General features: G+C 38.4%; 1 protein-coding gene across 2 annotated transcripts; it reads right to left on the bottom strand.

Moving 5' to 3' along the window:
• Positions 1 to 1,784: 1,784 nt before the first annotated feature.
• LOC111153575 (zinc finger protein 484) lies at positions 1,785 to 19,619 on the bottom strand. 2 transcript variants are annotated; one of them, XM_022512691.1, is made up of 4 exons: positions 19,574 to 19,619; positions 10,713 to 10,839; positions 10,334 to 10,426; positions 1,785 to 4,918 (listed from the first exon to the last, which is right to left on the bottom strand). In XM_022512691.1, exons 1-4 carry the CDS (start codon positions 19,586 to 19,588, stop codon positions 2,640 to 2,642), a joined length of 2,514 nt encoding a protein of 837 aa, XP_022368399.1. In that variant the 5' UTR covers positions 19,589 to 19,619; the 3' UTR covers positions 1,785 to 2,639. The 2 variants fall into 2 exon arrangements, with proteins under 2 accessions (XP_022368399.1, XP_022368400.1); XM_022512692.1 differs by having other exon boundaries at positions 10,713 to 10,854; positions 19,574 to 19,588.
• Positions 19,620 to 20,783: the final 1,164 nt, after the last annotated feature.

The raw sequence follows: 20,783 nt of genomic DNA, 5'->3' as shown, positions 1-20,783 counted from the left end.
TATGTGACCTATTGGTACAAATACCGGGAATAAGCTCCTTCCCAGGATGAGGCACCTGGCAATCTCCCCAAGTCTATGTCTCCAGGGTATCCACTAGCAATAAGAGTGAAAAACACCAGACAAGCCTTCATGGGGAATGGAGCCCAGTTTTACATACTCTCATTACATGACTGGATGAAGACAAACAGGGATGTTCATGCTCTCACCTAGTCACGTGTTAGAGTCAAAGGAAAATCTTCTCTGGAAGAAGGCATCATCCAGACTATCTCAGCATCTCTACAATTTTTAATATACAGTGTCTAGTAGTTTATTTAAAAATCACCAGGCATAGGAGAAGACAAGCATCACTAAAATCTGAAAGAACCAATGGAAAAAGGTTAATAGGGTGTAAATAATGGGGTTATTTCTAGACAAAGCAGAGGAAAATAATGAAACAGAAGCATACTTTGCATGGATAATAGCAAGAAATTTCCCAAAATGTGAAGAAAAGAAAAACCCTCACTAAGCTACAGATTTAAAAACACTACAAATCCCAAACACATAGAAAATCACACCTAGGTATATCACTGTGCAGTTGCTGGCAGCCCAAGACAAGACATGAATTTTGAAGGAACTAGAGAAAAGGGGGGGAAAAAAGCACATTACCTTCAAAGGTAATTATACTGAAAGCTTATTTTCCAACAAAACAGTGAAATACAATCCTTAACAAAATATATTCAAAATACTAATACAGAAAATAACTGTCAACTTAGAATCTTATATTCAGTAAAATTATCTTTCAAAAATGAAGATAAAATAAAGACATTTTCCAAGATACAAAAACAAGTACACACTAAAAGAAATGCTAAAGTGTCCTCTTCAATCAGAGTGAAAATGATTCTAGAGTGAAACTTGAAAGAAGGAATAAAAAAGGAATTTTAAAAGGGTAAGTATGAGGATTAATCTAAAGGAATACTGACTGTGAAACAATGACTGACCACATCAACTACTTAACAAAATCCAAATGCATAACATTAATAGTATGTAAGTCAAGAGGGAAATAAAGGAGCCATTTTTGTAGCTGCTCACCTCATCCAGAGTGGTGTGGATACTAATTTAAATTAGTCTTCAATAAGTGATGTGTACATACAGTATTAACATCCCAAGTAGTAAATTTTAAAGCATCATAGCAATAAAAATGGACACTTCAGGGGCACCTTGGTGGCTCAGTGGATTAAAGCCTCTGCCTTTGGTTCAGGTCATGATCTCAGGGTCCTAGAATCGAGTCCTGCATTGGACTCTCTGCTCAGCAGGGAGCCTGCTTCCCTTCCTCTCTCTCTGCCTGCATCTCTGCCTACTTGTGATCTTGGTCAAATAAATAAATAAAATCTTTTTTAAAAACGGACATTTCATAATGATTAAGTTTCAATTAACCAGGAAGAATATAACAATTCTAAATTTGAATGTATGTAAAAACAAAGTCTCAAAATATAAAACAAAAATGGGTTGATCTAAAGGAAAGACAAATTCACAAATATTCTGGAAAATAAAACACTCCTTTTAGAATCTGATGGAATAAGTCTGGAAGAATAGAAAGGGTTTGAAAACACAGTAAGACTAATTTGTAGAGACTGGGAGGGGACAGGAAGGGTACTCTTCCAAATGTGAAACTGTTTTTTAAGAAGACAAATTCAAATGCAAACAAGAGTGTCCAGTGGCAACCCAGCATGTGCTGACTATGCAGAGAATGTATTAACAAAACTGGAAGAAAAGAATTCTAGGTTTTGAAATCCATTTTCTTAATTTTTCTCTTTCCCAAACAGAAATCAGTAAAAAAAATATAGATTTCTGTGGATGATGTTAAGAGCTCAAAGTGCAGACTAAGTCCTGTGGTCTCAGGGCCAGTTCTAAGGTGATGGTAAGTAGTCTGCAGGGCTGCTGCTTACCTCATTGGTCACTTTGGGTATGGATACAAGATGGGAAAACTTTATGCCTCCTAGGAGTGAGTTACCTGGATCATGGCAGGGAATTAATAAATAAGGGAACATACTGGTTAACTAAAGAGGCCTGTGAATATTCAAGTAAGCCTGTGGTTCTGATGTGCTAATCTCAAAGTCAAACAGAAAAATGTTTATCCAAATTTCCACATACTGATACTGTAAACAATAAATAACTGACTTCCTGAAAGGAAAAAGAAATAATCCTTTCTTTGTGTCTCTAATGTCAATATTCGCAAAAACTTCTGGATTCTCTTCATTATAGCTCTGAATGGTCCACACTTTTGCTTTCATTTCAGCATCCTTAGACAATGAGAAATTTTCTTAGCACTCTACTCATTAAGAAATTCCTTTGGTTAGTATTGAATACAGCCCTGAATTTATAAAGCTGCTTATCCATAACATGAAACAAGAAAGACTGCCAAATCCACTCCTTGCATATTTACTATTATTTGCAGGGGCTTGACAATCCCAGTATCTGTCCAGGAATTAAGCATGATCATCACACATTGTTTAAACACTTTCTTCACAATGTCTCCCCCATATGTGAAACAGGACATCAGCTCTGTGATCCAGACATTCATACTTCTGATCAGAGGTAAGGCGGCTTTACCTTCTGCTTCTTAGTCAAGCTGTAGGCTCTCACTACTTTTTATCCCCACATCATGATTGTGGCCCCGGGCACTCTACTTCCCCAGAATCTGATTTCTGATGTGCACTAAGCTGTGGCCTCCAGTTTAAGGCCTTCCTAAAGTCACTGCCCTTATAGGGTTTCTGTTTAGCATGAATTTTCTGGTGCTTAATAAGATTTGATCTGATGGTGAAGGCTTTTCCACACTCAGCACATATAAATGGTTTCTCCCCTGTGTGAATTCGATGATGTTCATGGAGTTGTGATTTCTTAATGAAGGCCTTCCCACAGTCACTGCATTCATAGGGTTTCTCTCCAGTATGAATTCTCCTATGCCGATTTAAATGTGATTTCTGGATGAAGGACTTCCCACATTCTGTACAAATATAGGGTTTCTCTCCTGTATGAATTCTCTGATGCATAATTAGTGTTGATTTTCTTGCAAAGGCTTTCCCACATTCATTACATTCATAGTGTCTCTCTCCAGTATGAGACTGCTGATGTATGTGGAGGCCTGACTTCCGAGTGAAGGCTTTTCCACAGTCACTGCATTTATAGGGTTTCTCTCCAGTATGAATTTTCTGGTGTGTAAAGAGATTTGATCTGTCAGTGAAGGCCTTTCCACACTCAGCACATCTGTAGGGTTTCTCTCCTGTGTGAATTTGCTGATGGACATGGAGTTGTGACTTCTTCGTGAAGGATTTCCCACAATCGCTGCATTCATAAGGTTTCTCTCCAGTATGAATTCTCTCATGGGTAATAAAATGTGATTTGTGGAAGAAGGCCTTCCCACATTCAGTGCAAACATAGGGTTTTTCTCCTCTGTGAATTCTCTGATGCATACTTAGTGTTGACTTCTGGATGAAGGCTTTCCCACACTCACTGCATTCATAATGTCTCTCTCCGGTATGGCATTTCTGATGTATCCTGAGCCGTGACTTCCAGGTGAATGACTTTCCACAATCACTGCATTTATAGGGTTTCTCTCCAGTATGAATTTTTTGGTGTTTAATTAGATTTGACCTGTCGGTAAAGGCCTTCGCACATTCAGTACATATATAAGGTCTCTCTCCAGTATGAATTTTCTGGTGTATAATGAGATTTGTCTTGTGAGTGAAGACCTTCCCACATTCTGTACATATAAAGGGATTCTCTCCTGTGTGAATCCGCTGATGCACATGGAGTTGTGACTTCTTTATAAAGGACTTTCCACAGTCACTACATTCATAAGGTTTCTCTCCAGTATGAATTCTCTCATGTGTAATAAAATGTGACTTCCGGATAAAGGCTTTCCCACATTCGGTACAAACATAGGGTTTTTCTCCTGTATGAATTTTCTGATGCATACTTAGAGTTGATTTCCTTGTGAAGGCTTTTCCACATTCAGTACATTCAAAGTGTTTCTCTCTAGTATGGACTTTTTTATGTACATTGAGATTTGAATTCTGAGAGACATTTTTCCCACATTCACGATATTCATAGGGTTTTTCTCCCATATGAATTCCCTGACATCTGAGTGGATCTGACTTCTGGATAAAGGCTTTTCCATATTCACTGCATTTACAATTATTCTCCTCGGTGTGAATTTTCTCATGATTTGACTTAAGGGACAAGTCCTTCCCATACTCAGTGCGTGTGCGGGGTTTCCCTCCGGTAGAAGCCTTCTGAGGTACAGCAAGTTGGGGCTTCTGAGTGAAGACTGTCTCACATTTGCTGCATTCATGCTGTTTCTCTTCAGTATAAATACTTTGATCTGCAAAGAGGTGTGGCTTCTGGATGAAAATTTTTACATAATCAGAAAATAAACTGAGCTTCTTTTCAGTATGAATTTTTTGATGTTGAATGAGAGCTTGCTTATGGCTCAGAAGTTTCTTACACTGGTTATATCCACAAGCATTCATTTCTGTATGAGAATTTATATGAGTGAAAATATTGCCATAGCCAATAATCTTATCAAGATTTTCTGTTGCATTGTTTCTATAATCACATAAGCTTATAATAGGCTTCAAACTCCTTCCAAATGATTCATAGTTCTGGAGTCTTTTTCTTGCAGTATTTACATGACCAATTTTCCCAATATCCTTATACTCACAGTCTCTCTCATTAAATAGTGTTCCCTTGTTGATAAAGGGAACTTGTGTTACATTTGTGTTCTGGTTTTCCTCACATCTCCCTGTCTGTTTACCATCTTGCCACAATTCTTCTAAAATGGAATATGGGTCATCTCTTGTGAAGAGATTAATTCTCTCAAACTGGACTGAAACTTCTTTAGACATTCCCTGCTGTGAAGTTTCAAAACCAATATCCCCACCTAAAAAAGAAGGAAAAAAACAAAACACACAAAGAACAGTTAAGAGAACATAGAAGGGACAATACATACAGTTGATTTAGGGTGATTACAGAGAAGTGTGAGATAAAGTGTTATATAAATATAACAAATATATGTAAAAATATATATGAGTAGTAATAGATTTATATATAATGTATAGCAATAATACAAATACTTGTTTTGTATTTAGTAAATAATAAGCAGTAGCATGTAGATGTGCCAGGCATTGTCCTAAGTTCTGTAACTAACTTAGTTAGGCATCACAACCCACTGCTCTTGGTATCAGTATTGTCTCTATTTTACAGATGAGGAAACTGAGCCACAGAAGAGTCAGGTGTTTGCCCAAACCAAATGTTCAGTAATTGGAGGAGATTCAAAGTGAAGCCACATCAGCTCTATGTATGTAGCAGAACTACGCAGTAAGCTGTCAGAGGAACAAAGTGACAAACTGCGTGGCTTAAAAGAAGTATCTGTGTCTATATTCTTGTTATCCTTATTATTCTTGTTAAACCTTCATCCACTAATCTCTCTACATTCTCTTTCCCTGTTAATCCACTCTGTCCTAAATACCCATGTATTTATGTACAGTAAAACTATTTTTTTAAAGATTTATTTATTTCAGGGCACCTGGGTGGCTCAGTGGGTTAAAGCCTCTGCCTTCGGCTCAGGTCATGATCTCAGGGTCCTGGGATCGAGCCCCGCATCAGGCTCTCTGCTCAGCGGGGAGCCTGCTTCCCTTCCTCTCTCTCTGCCTGCCTCTCTGCCTGCTTGTGATCTCTGTCTGTCAAATAAATAAATAAAATCTTTTAAAAAAAAGATTTATTTATTTCAGACAGGGAGAGAAAGAAAGCACACATGTGAGCAGGGGTGAGGGGAGGAATAGAAGGGGAGGGAAAGGGTCAAGCAGGCTCCACGCTGAGTGCAGAGCCTGAAGCAGAACTCGATCTCATGACCCCAGATCATGACCTAAGCTGAAATCAAGAGTCAGACGCTTAGCCAACTGAGCCACCCAGGTGCCCCTAGAGTAAAAACTACTGTAGCTTCATTCATTCTGACTTAGCCAAATGGCAAAAAACACCTATGATTCAATTCTTTATTCTGGTTTGGGGTGCAGAGATAGATGTACTCAACAGGAGGCATATAACAGGAGAAAGGAGCAGCTGTCTGAAGCAGGGCCTAAAAGCCTTCCATCAGAACCTCTCCTCTCCCTTCAGCAGTAAGAAGCTTGCAGCCAAGTTCATGACTGCCCCCGAACAACAGCCTCATTTATGGTGAGGTAAAGCCAAGTAATTCAGTTCTTACCAGTCAAATGGGAATAAAAATTATTTTGTGTGACAAAGCCCATATCCTAAGGATGTAGGCATGTCTCCACAACCCTCTTCTCTTCCCACTGGCTATATTCCAGACTGGTGGCACCCGGCTCTGTGGCTGTTAATGCCCTAGGCACAGGCTGGAAAACTATGGCCCTCAGACTAAATCCAGGCCTCCACCCAAAAGCTAGAAATGGATTTTAAGTTTTTGAGTGGTCAAAAAAAAAAAAAAAAATCAAAAGAATAATTACATGATACATGAAAAATAAATGAAATTCAAATTTCTGTGTACATGAAGTTTTTATTGGAACAGAGAGACACTCATTCATTGATGTAGTGCCTCTAGCTGCTTTGGGGCTAAAACAGTGGAATTGAGTAGTAATGAACCAGCAATCACATGGTTCACAAGGCCTAAAATAATGACTTCTGGGCCTTTACAGGAAATGTTTGCCAACCTCAGCTCTAGGGGATGGCTGTGCAATGACTTGGAAACTGTCACATGATGCTGGGTCAATATTTATGTTCTCTGAGTCACTGTTTCTTGGGGGCTATTAGTGACAGGAGCTTGCTTTCTCCAATACACCATTCTTGCCCAGAATAAGATAATTAATAGTCCAAATTCTGGAAGAGTATATAAGACATAGTAGATTCTCAGTAAATATTTACCAAAAAAATAGATACTACTAACTTATTCGACTAGAGTTCTTGAATGTAGACATAGTCTAACCTCATATCCATTTCATTCTGCCTCCAGGGCCTTGTCATGCTCCCAGACATATTCTTTAGGTGCTATGTTACAATTTTACTCACACACGTTAACAGTTTTTATTATTCCTGAGAGCATCTAATACTGGATCTTTTGCAATCTTTCAGTTTCTTTAGCTTACATGCCATTGAAACATCTGACAACATTTACATTACCACCAACAATGTTCAGTGTAAAAATCTGTTCCTGTGCTTAAAAGTTTAATTATATGCAATTCCTGTCACCACGGACTCAAATGCTCATTCAGTAAAATACAGGGTCATAATTTCAGGTCAATAAAATGTATATATGTAAGCTATCTTTCCACTAGTCACTCAAGTCTTTTTTATTACTAAATCCAAACACATACAGTTGATCATTGAACAACGCAAGTTTGCACTGCATGGGGCCACTTAGATGTGGATTTTTTTCAATAAACATAGTATAGTACTGTAAATTTATTTTCCTTATAATTTTCTTTTTTTTTTTTTAAAGATTTTATTTATTTATTTGACAGACAGAGATCACAAGTAGGCAGAGAGGCAGGCAGAGAGAGAGAGAGAGGAGGAAGCAGGCTCCCTGCTGAGCAGAGAGTCCGATGCGGAGCTCGATCCCAGGACCCTGGGATCATGACCTGAGCCGAAGGCAGAGGCTTTAACCCACTGAGCCACCCAGGCGCCCCTCCTTATGATTTTCTTAATGACATTTTCCTTTCTCTAGCTTACTTTGTCATAAGAATACTGTATGTAATATACCTAACATAAAAAACACGTGTTAAATGACTGTTTATGTTCTCAGTTAAGGCTCCGGTCAACATCAGGCTATTAATAGTTAGGTTCTGGGACAGTCTAAGTTATACATGGATTCATGGCTGCATGAGGAGTTGGCGCCCCTGTCCCCCACATTGTTCATGGGTCAACTATATTCTTTTCCCCATTCAGCTTTTTATTTCTGATCCTCTGTTCCTTTCAAAATTCATTATTCTTTCACAGATCATCTAGGGGTCTCTCTTTTCTTAAAGTAATAACAAAAACCAGATATTCTGAGCCACTCATAGTCATACTTAATTGGCACAGATGTATACCGTAACCAACGCTTATTGCACAAAGGCTGACCTTTTAAACATTTCATGCAGTTATTTTCCCTTTCCAATTATAATTATTGGCCCTCTGAGTTGCTCCTAGCAGAAAAAAAATTTTTTTTAATCACTCTGAGGCAGAAAAGTAACCTCCTCTGCCTGTTGCATAAATTCAAGAATTTAATTTTGTTAAATACTCTCTACAGAAACATTAAAACAATTTTTCAAAAAAAGACTCAGTTATCACGTAATTTAATGTAGTTTTGTCTGAGTTTCTGTGGACTGCTGAATTAGAAAAGGAAAAAGCCATGTGTGCTTAAGCATGTAATGGTCAGGTCCACTCAAGAGGTAAGTGAAGCCTAAGCACAAAGAGTTAAGTATCTGAATCAGCCCAGGTCGCAAAATAATTAAATGGTCAGATGTAGGGGGATCACTAAAAAACATTAAAACGAAGTAAATAAACATAATTATGGACACTAAACAGAGACAATGCAACCTGCAAATATGAGGCATGTTCTTTCTTTAGTTTACAAACCCACTGAGAGAACAATTTGTCATGTGTTACATAATAGGCAGTACCTTTAGTTTGGCTCCATATAGCTACGACGTGGTAAACATGGTGTTTTAAGCAATGAAATCTATTACTAGCACCTAAGATATACTAGTTAAAAAAAGAAAAAAGGCATGGGTAGGGATTAGCACATCCAAATAGGATTAGAATAACCTAAAGGCATGAGAAAATATGACAGGGTTTTGAGTAGTAACACAGGAAAGTAATAGAGGAGGGCATCTAAATGGTATTTTCTAGAAGACAAAAGTTACTAGAAAGGGCAGAAAGAATTATTTGAAAAGATGAGTCACAAGGGGGCGCCTGGGTGGCTCAGTGGGTTAAAGCCTCTGCCTTCGGCTCAGGTCATGATCCCAGGGTCCTGGGATCGAGCCCCGCATCGGGCTCTCTGCTTAGCAGGGAGCCTGCTTCCTCCTCTCTCTCTTTCTGCCTGCCTCACTGCCTACTGGTGATCTCTGTCTGTCAAATAAACAAAATCTTTAAAAGAAAAAAAGAAAGAAGAAAAGAAAAACACACTGCAACATGAACCAATTTAGTGCTAATAGAAAAAAATTAAGAAACTTAATAGGACATATAGCACAGTACCATTTCTACAAATTAAAATATCAACAATTTAAATTTTACAAATACCCTATAAATTCAAGGATAGATAGCAAACATATCAACTACATTAGAGCAGTTACCTCTAGGGATAAAAACAAGTATGAGGAGTGAGAATTAAAAGGGAGAACTTAAAAAACAAAAGTGGGGCAGGAGGGTAAACACACTGATAATGATATTAATTAACAACTAAAGAATATAATTAACTCAATTTCCTGCAAGCAAAATACAAAAACTTTTTGTAAAATGTCGAAATAAGTAAATGAGTTAGAAGGATCAAGTCAGTGTTGTGTTTCACTAGCCAAGTAAAAGAAAATGTCAAGAAACATAACTACTACTGTCATATACAGCAAAAAGCTGTCTCCCAAATGTAGTAATGGTACACTCAAAGTTGATGGTTGGAAAAGAGACACGGGAGAGAATAAAAGAAGACTATGTCTAAATGACAATTCTTTTTTTTTTTTTTTTTTTTAATTTGACAGAGAGAGATCACAAGTAGACTGAGAGGCAGGCAGAGAGAGAGGAGGGAAGCAGGCTCCCCGCTGAGCAGAGAGCCCGATGCGGGGCTCGATCCCAGAACCCCGGGATCATGACCTGAGCCGAAGGCAGAGGGTTTTAACCCGCTGAGCCACCCAGGTGCCCCTAAATGACAATTCTGAAGCACTAAGAGGAAACAGAGAAAATGAAAAGAACTCCTCAAGAATGTGTCCCACAGTAATTTTTTAAAAAGGTAAATCAATGAGTTTCTGAATGTGTAAGAAAAGGATTTAATGTTGTGTTGGAGGTAAAAAGAATAAAAATGCTAAGAGAAAGGGAGAAAAGCCATAGAGCAGGATCCTAGACCCAAAGTACCAGTAATTAGAGCACATTCCCTCCTAGAAAGTCAAGCCAAGACAGAGGTACTGATACAGGAAGAGGCCTCAAGTGGGGATGGCTTTCAGATGTCCAAGGGGACTATACCAAGTTCATCCATGCAGTTCCAAAAATGTGGAGCATTACAGAAGTGTCTTGTTAACAGCATTTCACAGCTGCCAGCCTCTGCCAGTACAACTCCAGTTCAGGCATGCTGGCCCCCAAGTTCTTGTTCTCTACTCACCGAGACAGTTGTGGCTTGAGATTTCACCATCCAGCATACGTGGCTCTTCTTGCTCCAAGCTAAAGAGGACTTCTTGTTTGGGAACTTGACACCCTATTAACAGGAAATAATAGAAGACTGGGTTTCCGAGGCCATTCAATGAAGCATTCCATTTACTTTTCAGAAAAGTTCATGCAGAAGAGAAGTATATTCCTAATACCCTAAAGGTATAATTAATAACATAGAACAAAATAAGAACAAAACTATTACACACTTCAGATGTCCTGCAGTTTTTAGAACTCCCACATGCCTCAGAAATCCCACATATTTCAAAAATTCCACTGAGAATGAAAATGTAGTCAAACAGGTATAGCCTTCTCGCCAGTGGAGCTATGCTTACCCACTGAGATCAAGTTGAAATAGTTTTCCAGCATTACGTCCCTGTACAGGCTCTTCTGAGCAAGGTCCAACAGCCGCCACTCCTCCCTGCTGAAGTCCACTGTGACATCCTCGAATGACAGTGATCCCTGAAAAACACATTCCTACTCAATACGAGGGATGAGGACTGAAGAATGGAAACAGGATATTTAGGAAGTTACTTTTAATAATGTTTAATATGCTACAACATATAAGGTTCTCACGAAACACCAATATCCTCTGTTATTATCTTGAAGGAAAAAATAAACCTTATTAAAAACATCATACCATTCTTTCTGCGCTACTGATGATATTCTGGGTAGTTGTGGTCTTGTTTTTATCGGTGTACTAGTTTCAAAGAAATAAGCTGTGAAAATTCATAAAACTGTAAATACATGATTTGTGCATTGTTTTCTATGCCATGTCATTAACACTTAACGTAAAAAATAAACTATATTCTGCCATTCATTTTGCACTTATCAGTCCACTGTTCATAAGTCCATTATTTCTTTTAAAAAGAGATTACTTTAGGGGCGCCTGGGTGGCTCAGTGGGTTAAAGCCTCTGCCTTCGGCTCAGGTCATGATCCCAGGGTCCTGGGATTGAGCCCCACATCGGGCTCTCTGCTCAGCAGGGAGCCTGCTTCCTCCTTTCTCTCTCTTTGCCTGCCTCTCTGCCTACTTGTGATCTCTGTCTGTCAAATAAATAAATAAAATCTTAAAAAAAAAAAAAAAAGATTACTTTAAAGGGGTGCCTGGGTGGCTCAGTGGGTTAAGCCTCTGCCTTCGCCTCAGGTCATGATCTCAGGGTCCTGGGATTGGGCCCCACATCGGGCTCTCTGCTCAGCAGGAGGCCTGCTTCCCCTTCTCTCTGCCTACTTGTGATCTCTCTCTCAAATAAATAAATAAAAATCTTTAAAAAAAAAAAAAAGATTATTTTAAAAAGGCTCCCCCCACCAAAACACTGTGGTACTAGCATAAAGAGAGACTATAGGTCAATGGAATGTAACTGAGAATCCAGAAATAGACCCTCATATTTATAGTCAATTGATATTCAACAAAGGAGTCAAAAAATTTTTAAATGGAAAAAAAGTTTTTTAACAAATAATGCTGGGATAAGTGGATATCCACAGGTAGAAGGATGAAGTTGGACCCCTACTTCGTACCATATAAAAAAATTAGCTCGAAGTGGATCAAAGGCCCTAATGTTCTTATATTTAGCCAAATTTACACTTAATTAAAAGGTAAATCTTTGTGACACTGGATTTGGCAACAACTCCTTAGACATAAAATCAAAAGCACATGCAACTAAAGAAAAAAAAGAACAGATAAACTGGACTTAATTGTGCTTAAAAGGAGATCATCAAAAAAGCGAAAAGATGGGAAGTTTGGGTGGCTCAGTTGGTTCAGCGTCTGCCTTTTACTCTGGTCATGATCCCAGGGTCCTGGGATCAAGTCCCACATTGGGCTCCTTGCTCAGTGGGGAGCCTGCTTCTCCCTCTGCTCCCTGCTCCCCCACTTGTGCATTCTCTCACTCTCTGACAAATAAATCTTTAAAAAAAAAAAAAAAAAGGTGAAAAGACAACCCAAAAACTGGGATAAAATTTTTGCAAATTATATGTCTAATAAGGGACTTGGATCTAGACTACATAAAGAATTCTTACAACTCAATAAAAAATAGTAATCCAACTAAAATGGGTAAAGGATCTGAATATACATTTCTTCAAAGATAAACAAATGGCCAAAAGCAAATGAAAAGATCCTCAGTATCTTTAGTCAAAAGGTCATATCGAGGGACGCCTGGGTGGCTCAGTGGGTTAAGCCACTGCCTTCAGCTCAGGTCATGATCCTGGGGTCCTGGGATCGAGTCCCACATCGGCTCCTTGCTTAGCAGGGAGCCTGCTTCCTCCTCTCTCTCTGCCTGCCTCTCTGCCTGCTTGTGTGTACTCTCTCTCTCTGACAAATAAATAAATAAAAATCTTTAAAAAAAAAAAAGGTCATATCGAAAATACCCCTTCAAATCACTGAGATGACTATAATAAAAAAGATGCTCAATATTATTTGTTATCAGGGAAATATACCCACTAGGATGGCTTCAATAAAAAAGAGAGATAATAATAAACATTAGTGAGGAAGTGGAAAAACTGGAATCCTCATGTGGTGATGGTGAAAATATAAAATGGTACAGCCACTTTGTGAAACAATGGCAATTCCTCAAAAAGTTAAACACAGAATTACAATATAACCCAAGGGGTCCACTTCTAGGTATATACCCCAAAGAAAATGAAAACATCTGTCCACATAAAATTTGCTCATGAATGTTTATAGTAGCATTATTCATAATATTCAAAAACAGAAACAACCAAATGTCTGTAAACTAATGATGGTTTAAAAATGTGCTACATCCATACAACAGAATGTTATTCAGCCATAAAAAGGAATAAAGTACTGATACGTGCTTCAATGTGGATGAATCTTGGAAACATTATGCTAAATAAAACAAGTGAGTCACAAAAGGCCAGATATTGAATGATTCCTTTAATACAAAATGTTCAGAACAGGAGAACTTATTGTTACAGAAAGATTAGTGACTACCTAGGGCTAGGAGGAATGGAAGGATTGGGGGTAACAGCAAAAAGGTATGTTATAAGTTTGGAGAGGAAGGGTTAGAGAAAATGTTCTAAAACCTATACTGGTTATACAACTCTGTGAATATACTAAAAACCAATGAATGTATACTTTAAATGGATGAAATATATGGTGTAAAAAGGACTCTTCTGAGGCACTGCTATTTCCAGATGGGATACAATAGTCTGTGGCAGTCCAGTGTTTCTTCCAAGAATAACTATAAATGCCATATACAGGAAAGCTGTTAGGGGTTTAGACTCTGGAGAGAATATTGAAGATTTAAGCTGATGTATGCAGCTACTTTTACACTTGAAGTATTTACCAATTCTAGGTGTTGGCAAAGGTAGAATTCAGCTTTGAATCAGTAGAAGGCTATAGCTGGGTGACAGAGAAACCAGGACTCACACACGCACCTGCCAAATTCTCAGGGCATACGGGCAAAAGACTAAAAACTTAACCAGAGAGCATGTCCAAAAGCAAAGCAAAAAAAAGTATAATCCAGTCACCCACTACTGAGTATTTATCCAAAGGAAAAAAAAAACAAACCACTAATTCAGAAAGATATATGTACCCCTACGTTTATTGCAGCATTATTTACAATAGCCAAATTATAGAAGCAACCCCACTGTTCACATCAATAAATGAATGAATAAAATGCTGAGCTTCCAAATCTTGGTTTCAGCCTGGGTCATGGTCTCAGGGTCATGAGATGGAGCTCCATGTTGCACTACATGCTCAGCAGGGAGTCTGCTTGGGATTCTCTCTCTCCCTCTACTTTTGCCCCACTCCCTACTCACACATGCTCTTTCTCTCTAGAAAATAAATGAATAAATCTTTAAAAAATTGTTAAATAAAGATGTGGTATGTACATATATTGTGGAATCACTGAGTATCACTCAGACATAAAAAAGAATAAGATCTTGCCATTTATGACAACATGGATGGACTCACACGGTACTGTCCTAAGTGAAACTAGTTAGAGAAAGACAAATAGCATGTTTTCACTTACACGTGCAATCAAATAAAGTAGAAACGAACCCATAAATGCAGAGAACAAACTGATGGTTGCCAGGGGGTAGAGGTAGAATGGGTGAAGCGTGGTGGGAGGTACAGACTTCCAGTTATGGAATGAGTGAGTTGTGAGGGTGAAAGGTACAGCAGAGGGAACAGAGTCAACGGTATCGTGACAGTGTTGTAAGGCAACAGATGGTAGCTACATTTGTGATAAGCATAGCATAATGTACAGACTCATCGAATCACTGTGTTGCACAGCTGAAACCAATTAATATTGTGTGTCAACAATACTTCAATAAAAAAAATAAGATTAAAAAAAAATAAAAGGCAAGATTGAGACTTCTGGTTCTTAAAAAAAAAAAAGAGTACATGCACTCCACCTTATTTCTCCTGCTAATTACCTAAAAACCTAGAAAAATACACAAAACATCCACACCCTTGGCTTTCTCTCAAGAGGTTTCTTTTTTTTTTTTTTTAAAGATTTTATTTATTTGACAGACAGAGATCACAATTAGGAAGAGAGGCAGGCAGAGAGAGAGAAGGAGGAAGCAGGCTCCCTGCTGAGCAGAGAGCCCGATGCGGGGCTCGATCCCAGGACTCCGGGATCATGACCTGAGCCGAAGGCAGAGGCTTTAACTCACTGAGCCACCCAGGCGCCCCTCTCAAGAGGTTTCTTGACTGTAAAACTAATTTTGGCATCTTTTGGAATCCTGATAGCCTGAAAATTCCCCAAGTCATCAAGTCTGGTTTCTTTTTCTTAACAGTTGTCCCCTCAATCCATCTCAACTGTCACATTTCACTATAATCAGGAAGAATAAACTTGCTACATCTTCAACCCTTTGCTTAGAAATCTTCTCAGAGAAAAACCCAAGTTCATCATTGACAAATCTGTTTTCCACATTAACTACAGGACAAACTTCATCTAGGCTTTCTGCCACTGCACAACAGGTACCCTTTCCTCCGGTTTCCAGTAACATGCTCCTCATTCCCTGTAGTCACCACCAGCAATACCTTTAACAACCGTTTCTATCAAGACTTTGTTTATAACAATTTAGGTTTTCTCTAAAACAACACAGGTTTTCCCTACTGCGCCCCTCACCTCTTTCTGAGTCCTCTAGCACAGTGGTTAACAACCACATTCCACTACCAGTCTGTTCAAGGAAATCTAGGCTCTTGCTATTGTTCTTCAAAATTCTTACAGTTTCCCAACACTACCGAATTCCAAATCTACCTCCATACTTTTAGGTATTTACTATAGTAGCACCCCACAAGGTACCAAAATCTCTAATGGTTTCCTATTGCTGCTGTAACAAATTATCACAAAGTTAAAACAACACAAATTTATTATCTTATGATTCTGAAGCCAGAATTTCAATATGAATCTTACTGGGCTAAAATCAAGAACTTAGCAGGGCTACATTCCTCCTGGAGGCTCAAGGGGAGAATTCATTTCCTTGACCTACACAACTTCTAGAAGGTCCCGGTCCCTTCCTCCATCTCAGAGCCAGCAGAGTGGCATTTTCAAATCTTTCCCTGACTACTGCCTCCCTCTTTCACTTGTAAGGACCCATGTGATTACACTGGGCCCACCCAGATAACCCAGCATAATCTCTCTACCTCAAGATCCTTAATTCAGCCACATCTGCAAAGTCCCTTCTGACATGTAAGGTAACATATTCACACTTTCCAGGGATTCGGATGTGGACATCTTTGGGGGCAATTATTCTTATTACCAAATTCAATAAGAGAAAATGAGATGGAAAAGTAAAAACAATGGCTTCAGAACTATGAGTAAAAATGATTTACAATCTAAGAAGAAGAAGAAGAAGAAGAAAAAGATTTACAATCTAGAACATACACCCAACCAACCTATGAAATTACTGAGAGTAAAATAAAGACATTTCCAGATACACAAGGTCTCAAAAAATTCACTTCCTACCCACCCTTTATAAAGAGCCACCGTATAACAGGCTCTAAAAATGAGAGCATGGGGCACCTGGGTGGCTCAGTGGGTTAAGCCTCTGCCTTGGGCTCAGGTCATGTCTCAGGGTCCTGGGATAGAGCCCCACATTGAGCTCTCTGCTCAGTAGGGAGCCTGCTTCCCCCTCTCTCTCTGTCAAATAAATAAATAAAATCTTAAAAAAAAAAATGAGAGCATAAATCAAGAAAGAGCCTAAAACAAGAGATCCAACCCTTGAAGAACCTGAAAGGAATTCCTAGGACTATGCCAAAGGGAGACTCCAAGTTAGCAGCTGAGCATCAAACAGAGAACACTGCAAGCAGGTCAGGTCAAAGACCATGAGAGAACTTTCTTTAGAGATGAAATTAAGAGCCTATATTTTAAAGCCAAATTATCTGGGCTTATACCTGGCTTCAACACTACTAGTGGAGCAATCTTGGGCAAGTTACTAACCCTTTCTGTGGATCTGTTTCCTCCTCTGAAAAGTGAGAATGATTACAGATACCTCATAGAGGTTATAATTAAATAGTTAATAGAGACCGTGCTGCCTGGCAAATAGCAAGCACTATAGTAAGGCCTGTGATTACCATTACTGTTACTACCTAATATATTTTAACATACTGAAAAGATATTTCTATACCTGGGAAGACTTATGGAATTAATTGCCATATAACATGGAATTAATTGCCATATAACAATGTACACATACACAAACAAACAAAAAAATGAAACTAATGATTAAACCAATTACTGATTACAGGTAAAACAAAAAGTAGTGCACAAAAGGTAAAGTAAATGGTGCAGCTGTGAATATAATTAAAATAATCCTCACATTAAATACAGGCTATTGATTTACCCAAAACTATAATATTCCTATCATAAGGAAACATAAGAAATGTGCATGTGAGTGTTGAGGGCCTAAGTGTTTCAAAGAGAGTTAAATCCTCATTCTCCATTGTATGAAGCCAGTAGATACTGCCTAAAGTTGAAAGCCAAGTGGTACCAATATAAACATGCTACTTAGACATATGAAAGTATTTTTTTTAAAGATTATATTTATTTATTTGACAGACAGAGATCACAAGTAGGCAGAGAGGCAGGCAGACAGAGAGAGAGGAGGAAGCAGGCTTCCTGCTAAGCAGAGAGCCCAATGCGGGGCTCGATCCCAGGACCCTGGGATCATGACCTGAGCTGAAGGAAGAGGCTTTAACCCACTGAGCCACAAAGGTGCCCCACACATATGAAAGTATTAAAACAAGCAATTCAATTAAGTTCACAGTGATTACCTTTGAAGATTGGAATCTAAGATCCAAGCAACGTTCTATGAAGCCTCAAAGAATTATGTGACTGAATAAACACAAGTAACAGTTCTGTGATATTCCAAATGAAATATTTACTTTTAAAAGTTAAAATGCAGGGGCACCTGGTGGCTCAGTCAGTTAGGTGCCCACCTTTGGCTTGGATCATGATCCCAGGGTCCTGGAATCAAGCCCTGCGTCAGGCTCCCTGCTCAGTGGGGAGCCTGACTTTCCCTCTCCCTCTGTCTGCTGCTCTGCCTACTTGTGCTCTCTCTCTCTGTCAAATAAATAAATGAAATCTTAAAAATAAATAAACAAAATAAAAGTTAAAATGCAAAAAACAAAGAGGTAAATATAATTGAAAAAAGTATGTAAGAATATGCTTAACAAATTAGACAACTTTCAAGTCTTAGAGTGATACAATTAGCACTTCCCATAATCAAATTCACAGTAAAATGCCAAAAAAAAGAGGAATATGCTTAATATAAAACAAGTCCTCCTTAAAAAAAAAAAAAAATCAGTGAACTGACTTCCATTCCTGGAAAGATGGAAATAGATGCACTTGTCCCTTCTCATCCCACTAAGTACATCTAGAAACCATAGACATCATCCATAAAACAAATATGAGAAGACTCTGTAAGGCTAAAAGAAGTCGAACTGCTGAGGAACCGGAAACCCAAAACTACATAACATGAGTTCCCAAAGACTGCTTCATACAGTCCTTACAGGTGCTAGAAAAGCCTACAACGCAGTATCACCAACAAGAGCACACAAAGAGAGCTCAAAGAAAAGTCTGCTCTCTCTAGCTAAAAGACCAGCAAAGGCACAGAAAGGCAGAAAACTTGTAGGCGAAACACACTCAAGGCAGACACAACAAATTAAAAAAACAAACAAAACCTTTGAGCCTGACCCCAAACCCATCAGCGAAGACCCAGTGAGTAGCCCAGACTCGCACTCCTGACTAGCTAAAGAGATATGCCCCTTTCATGCTCCAAAGGTGTGGTGTGAGAAAAAGCCAGGTGGGGAGTTGGAACTTTAATCCATACATAGTAGTAATAAAATAAATAGATCAGCATCCCTCATAAATATGATACCAAAATCCTTAACAAAGTATCAACAAATACAAATAAATAGAAAGAAGTATATGCCATAATCAAATGGGGTTTATTCAAAGGTTGCAAAACTGGCTCAAGATGTGAAAATCAATCAATTGTAGGGGGGGAAGGGGGCATCTGAGGGCACAGCAGGGCCTCCTGCTGCATGAGAAGACAATACATTTTATTCTTTAAAAAAAAAGGAAAGAAAATCAATCAATTGTGATCCACCATAGCAACAGACTTAAGAAGTAAAATCCCATTACCATACCAACTGATGCAGAAAAACCATCTGACAAAATACCTGTTCATCATAAAACCTCAAAACTTTGCTTCAGCAGGTAGTCCCTGGACAAGCAGCAATGACATCCTGTGGGAATCCCAACACTATTAAATCAGAATCTGTAGTGATGCTCAAGTGTGAGAAGCACTGCTTTATAACAACAGAAAACCTATCAGCACACCTCCACTAACAGTATTGTTGTTCTGCCTCCAACCATCTGAAGAGCCATTAAAATTTTTCTCAAACATCAGGAACCACGGTATCTTTAGTACAGGTGAAATAAATTACTTATCAACAATATAAATCAGTATCTCATTTCCATTATTGCTAGGTCTTTCAGGAAGATCAGAGATAATCTCACAGTTCAAAGTTCATAGCTATATAAAATCACACAAGTCTTATATATCTACACTGCAAGCTTGACCTAGAGTTAATAAGTCACCTCTTTTCCCCACCCAATCTTAGTTTTTATTTATTTGTGCTTGTCCATTTTACTGTATGGATTATTAAATGCTTCCTAAAATCCACTAGAAAATAAAGCAACAAATATATGAACAAAAAGAACTCACCAGGGACTTGGTCATTTCTGGCTTTTCTGGGAAAGAGGTAGAGATCTGAAAAATAAGATGAACAGAGGGACAGATGAGAGAAGAAACTGTGCCAGGGTCCCACACATGGACACATACATCATTTAGCATCCATGCAGCTGACCCAAAAACTTATTTCTAGAACTGTATCATAAAAAATCATCCTGTACTGCACAAAAATTTAAATGCAGTTTTACCACAGCATGACTAATAACAAAATAAAAAGGCTAGAACATCTTGATAACCAATAATTACAGACTGCTTAAATAATTTATAGGCCATCCTGAGAACATAAAGTTATGTGAAATTAAATTACAGTAGAAAATATGTTAAACTGACAAGAAAAAATCAAAACATGTACTAAACAGTATGATTCCATTTTCACTGAACAATGTGGGTATACATACATATGCACACATACATGCATATACACATCTACAAACGCACTCATGCACAAAAAGAAAATTATCTGGAATGAAATATACTACCATGTTAACAGATATATTATTTGGGTAATGGTAAAATTACAGGTAATTTTTATATTCTTCTTATTTGCTAGTAAAAAACAAAGTAACTGTTTTTAAAGAATATAATGAGTTTGCTCCGAGCTTCAGTGACTAGCCCATGCCAGCTGTGAGAACATTGACAGGAAAGACCAGAGAGACCCTGAAGCTTTTTCACATTTTTCCTTAACTTACAGTTCTTTAAAGGGAAACTTCAATGGAAAATTTGTCTTGGTTACAAGGTAGTAAGTGGATTTGGTTCTAGTTAATAACATACCTTAAAAGCTGATCTGAGGGGCCCCTGGGTGGCTCAGTGGGTTTAAAGCCTCTATCTTCAGTTCAGGTCATGATCCCAGGGTCGTAGGATAGAGCCCTACATCGGGCTCTCTGCTCAGCCTTGCTTCCTCCTCTCTCTCTGCCTGGCCTCTCCACCTACTTGTGATCTCTGTCTGTGAAATAAATAAATTTTTAAAATCTTAAAAAAAAAAATAAAACAACTGATCTGAGTCACTTATTTTCCAGTATTGTTATTTTTTTATTTTTAAAATCTACCTTTCTTTCTTCCTTTTTTTTTTTTTTCTTTTGCATTGGCTCCATACCCAGCATGGAAGCCAATGCAGGGCTTGAACTCACGACTCTGAGATCAAGACCTGAGCTGAGATCAAGTGCTGGAATGTTAACTGACTGAG

Source organism: Enhydra lutris, unplaced genomic scaffold (genome assembly GCF_002288905.1).
Source record: "Enhydra lutris kenyoni isolate GAN:26980312 unplaced genomic scaffold, ASM228890v2 scaffoldscaffold33, whole genome shotgun sequence".
NCBI classification, from domain to species: domain Eukaryota; kingdom Metazoa; phylum Chordata; class Mammalia; order Carnivora; family Mustelidae; genus Enhydra; species Enhydra lutris.
This window is presented reverse-complemented; position numbering and strand designations above follow the sequence as displayed.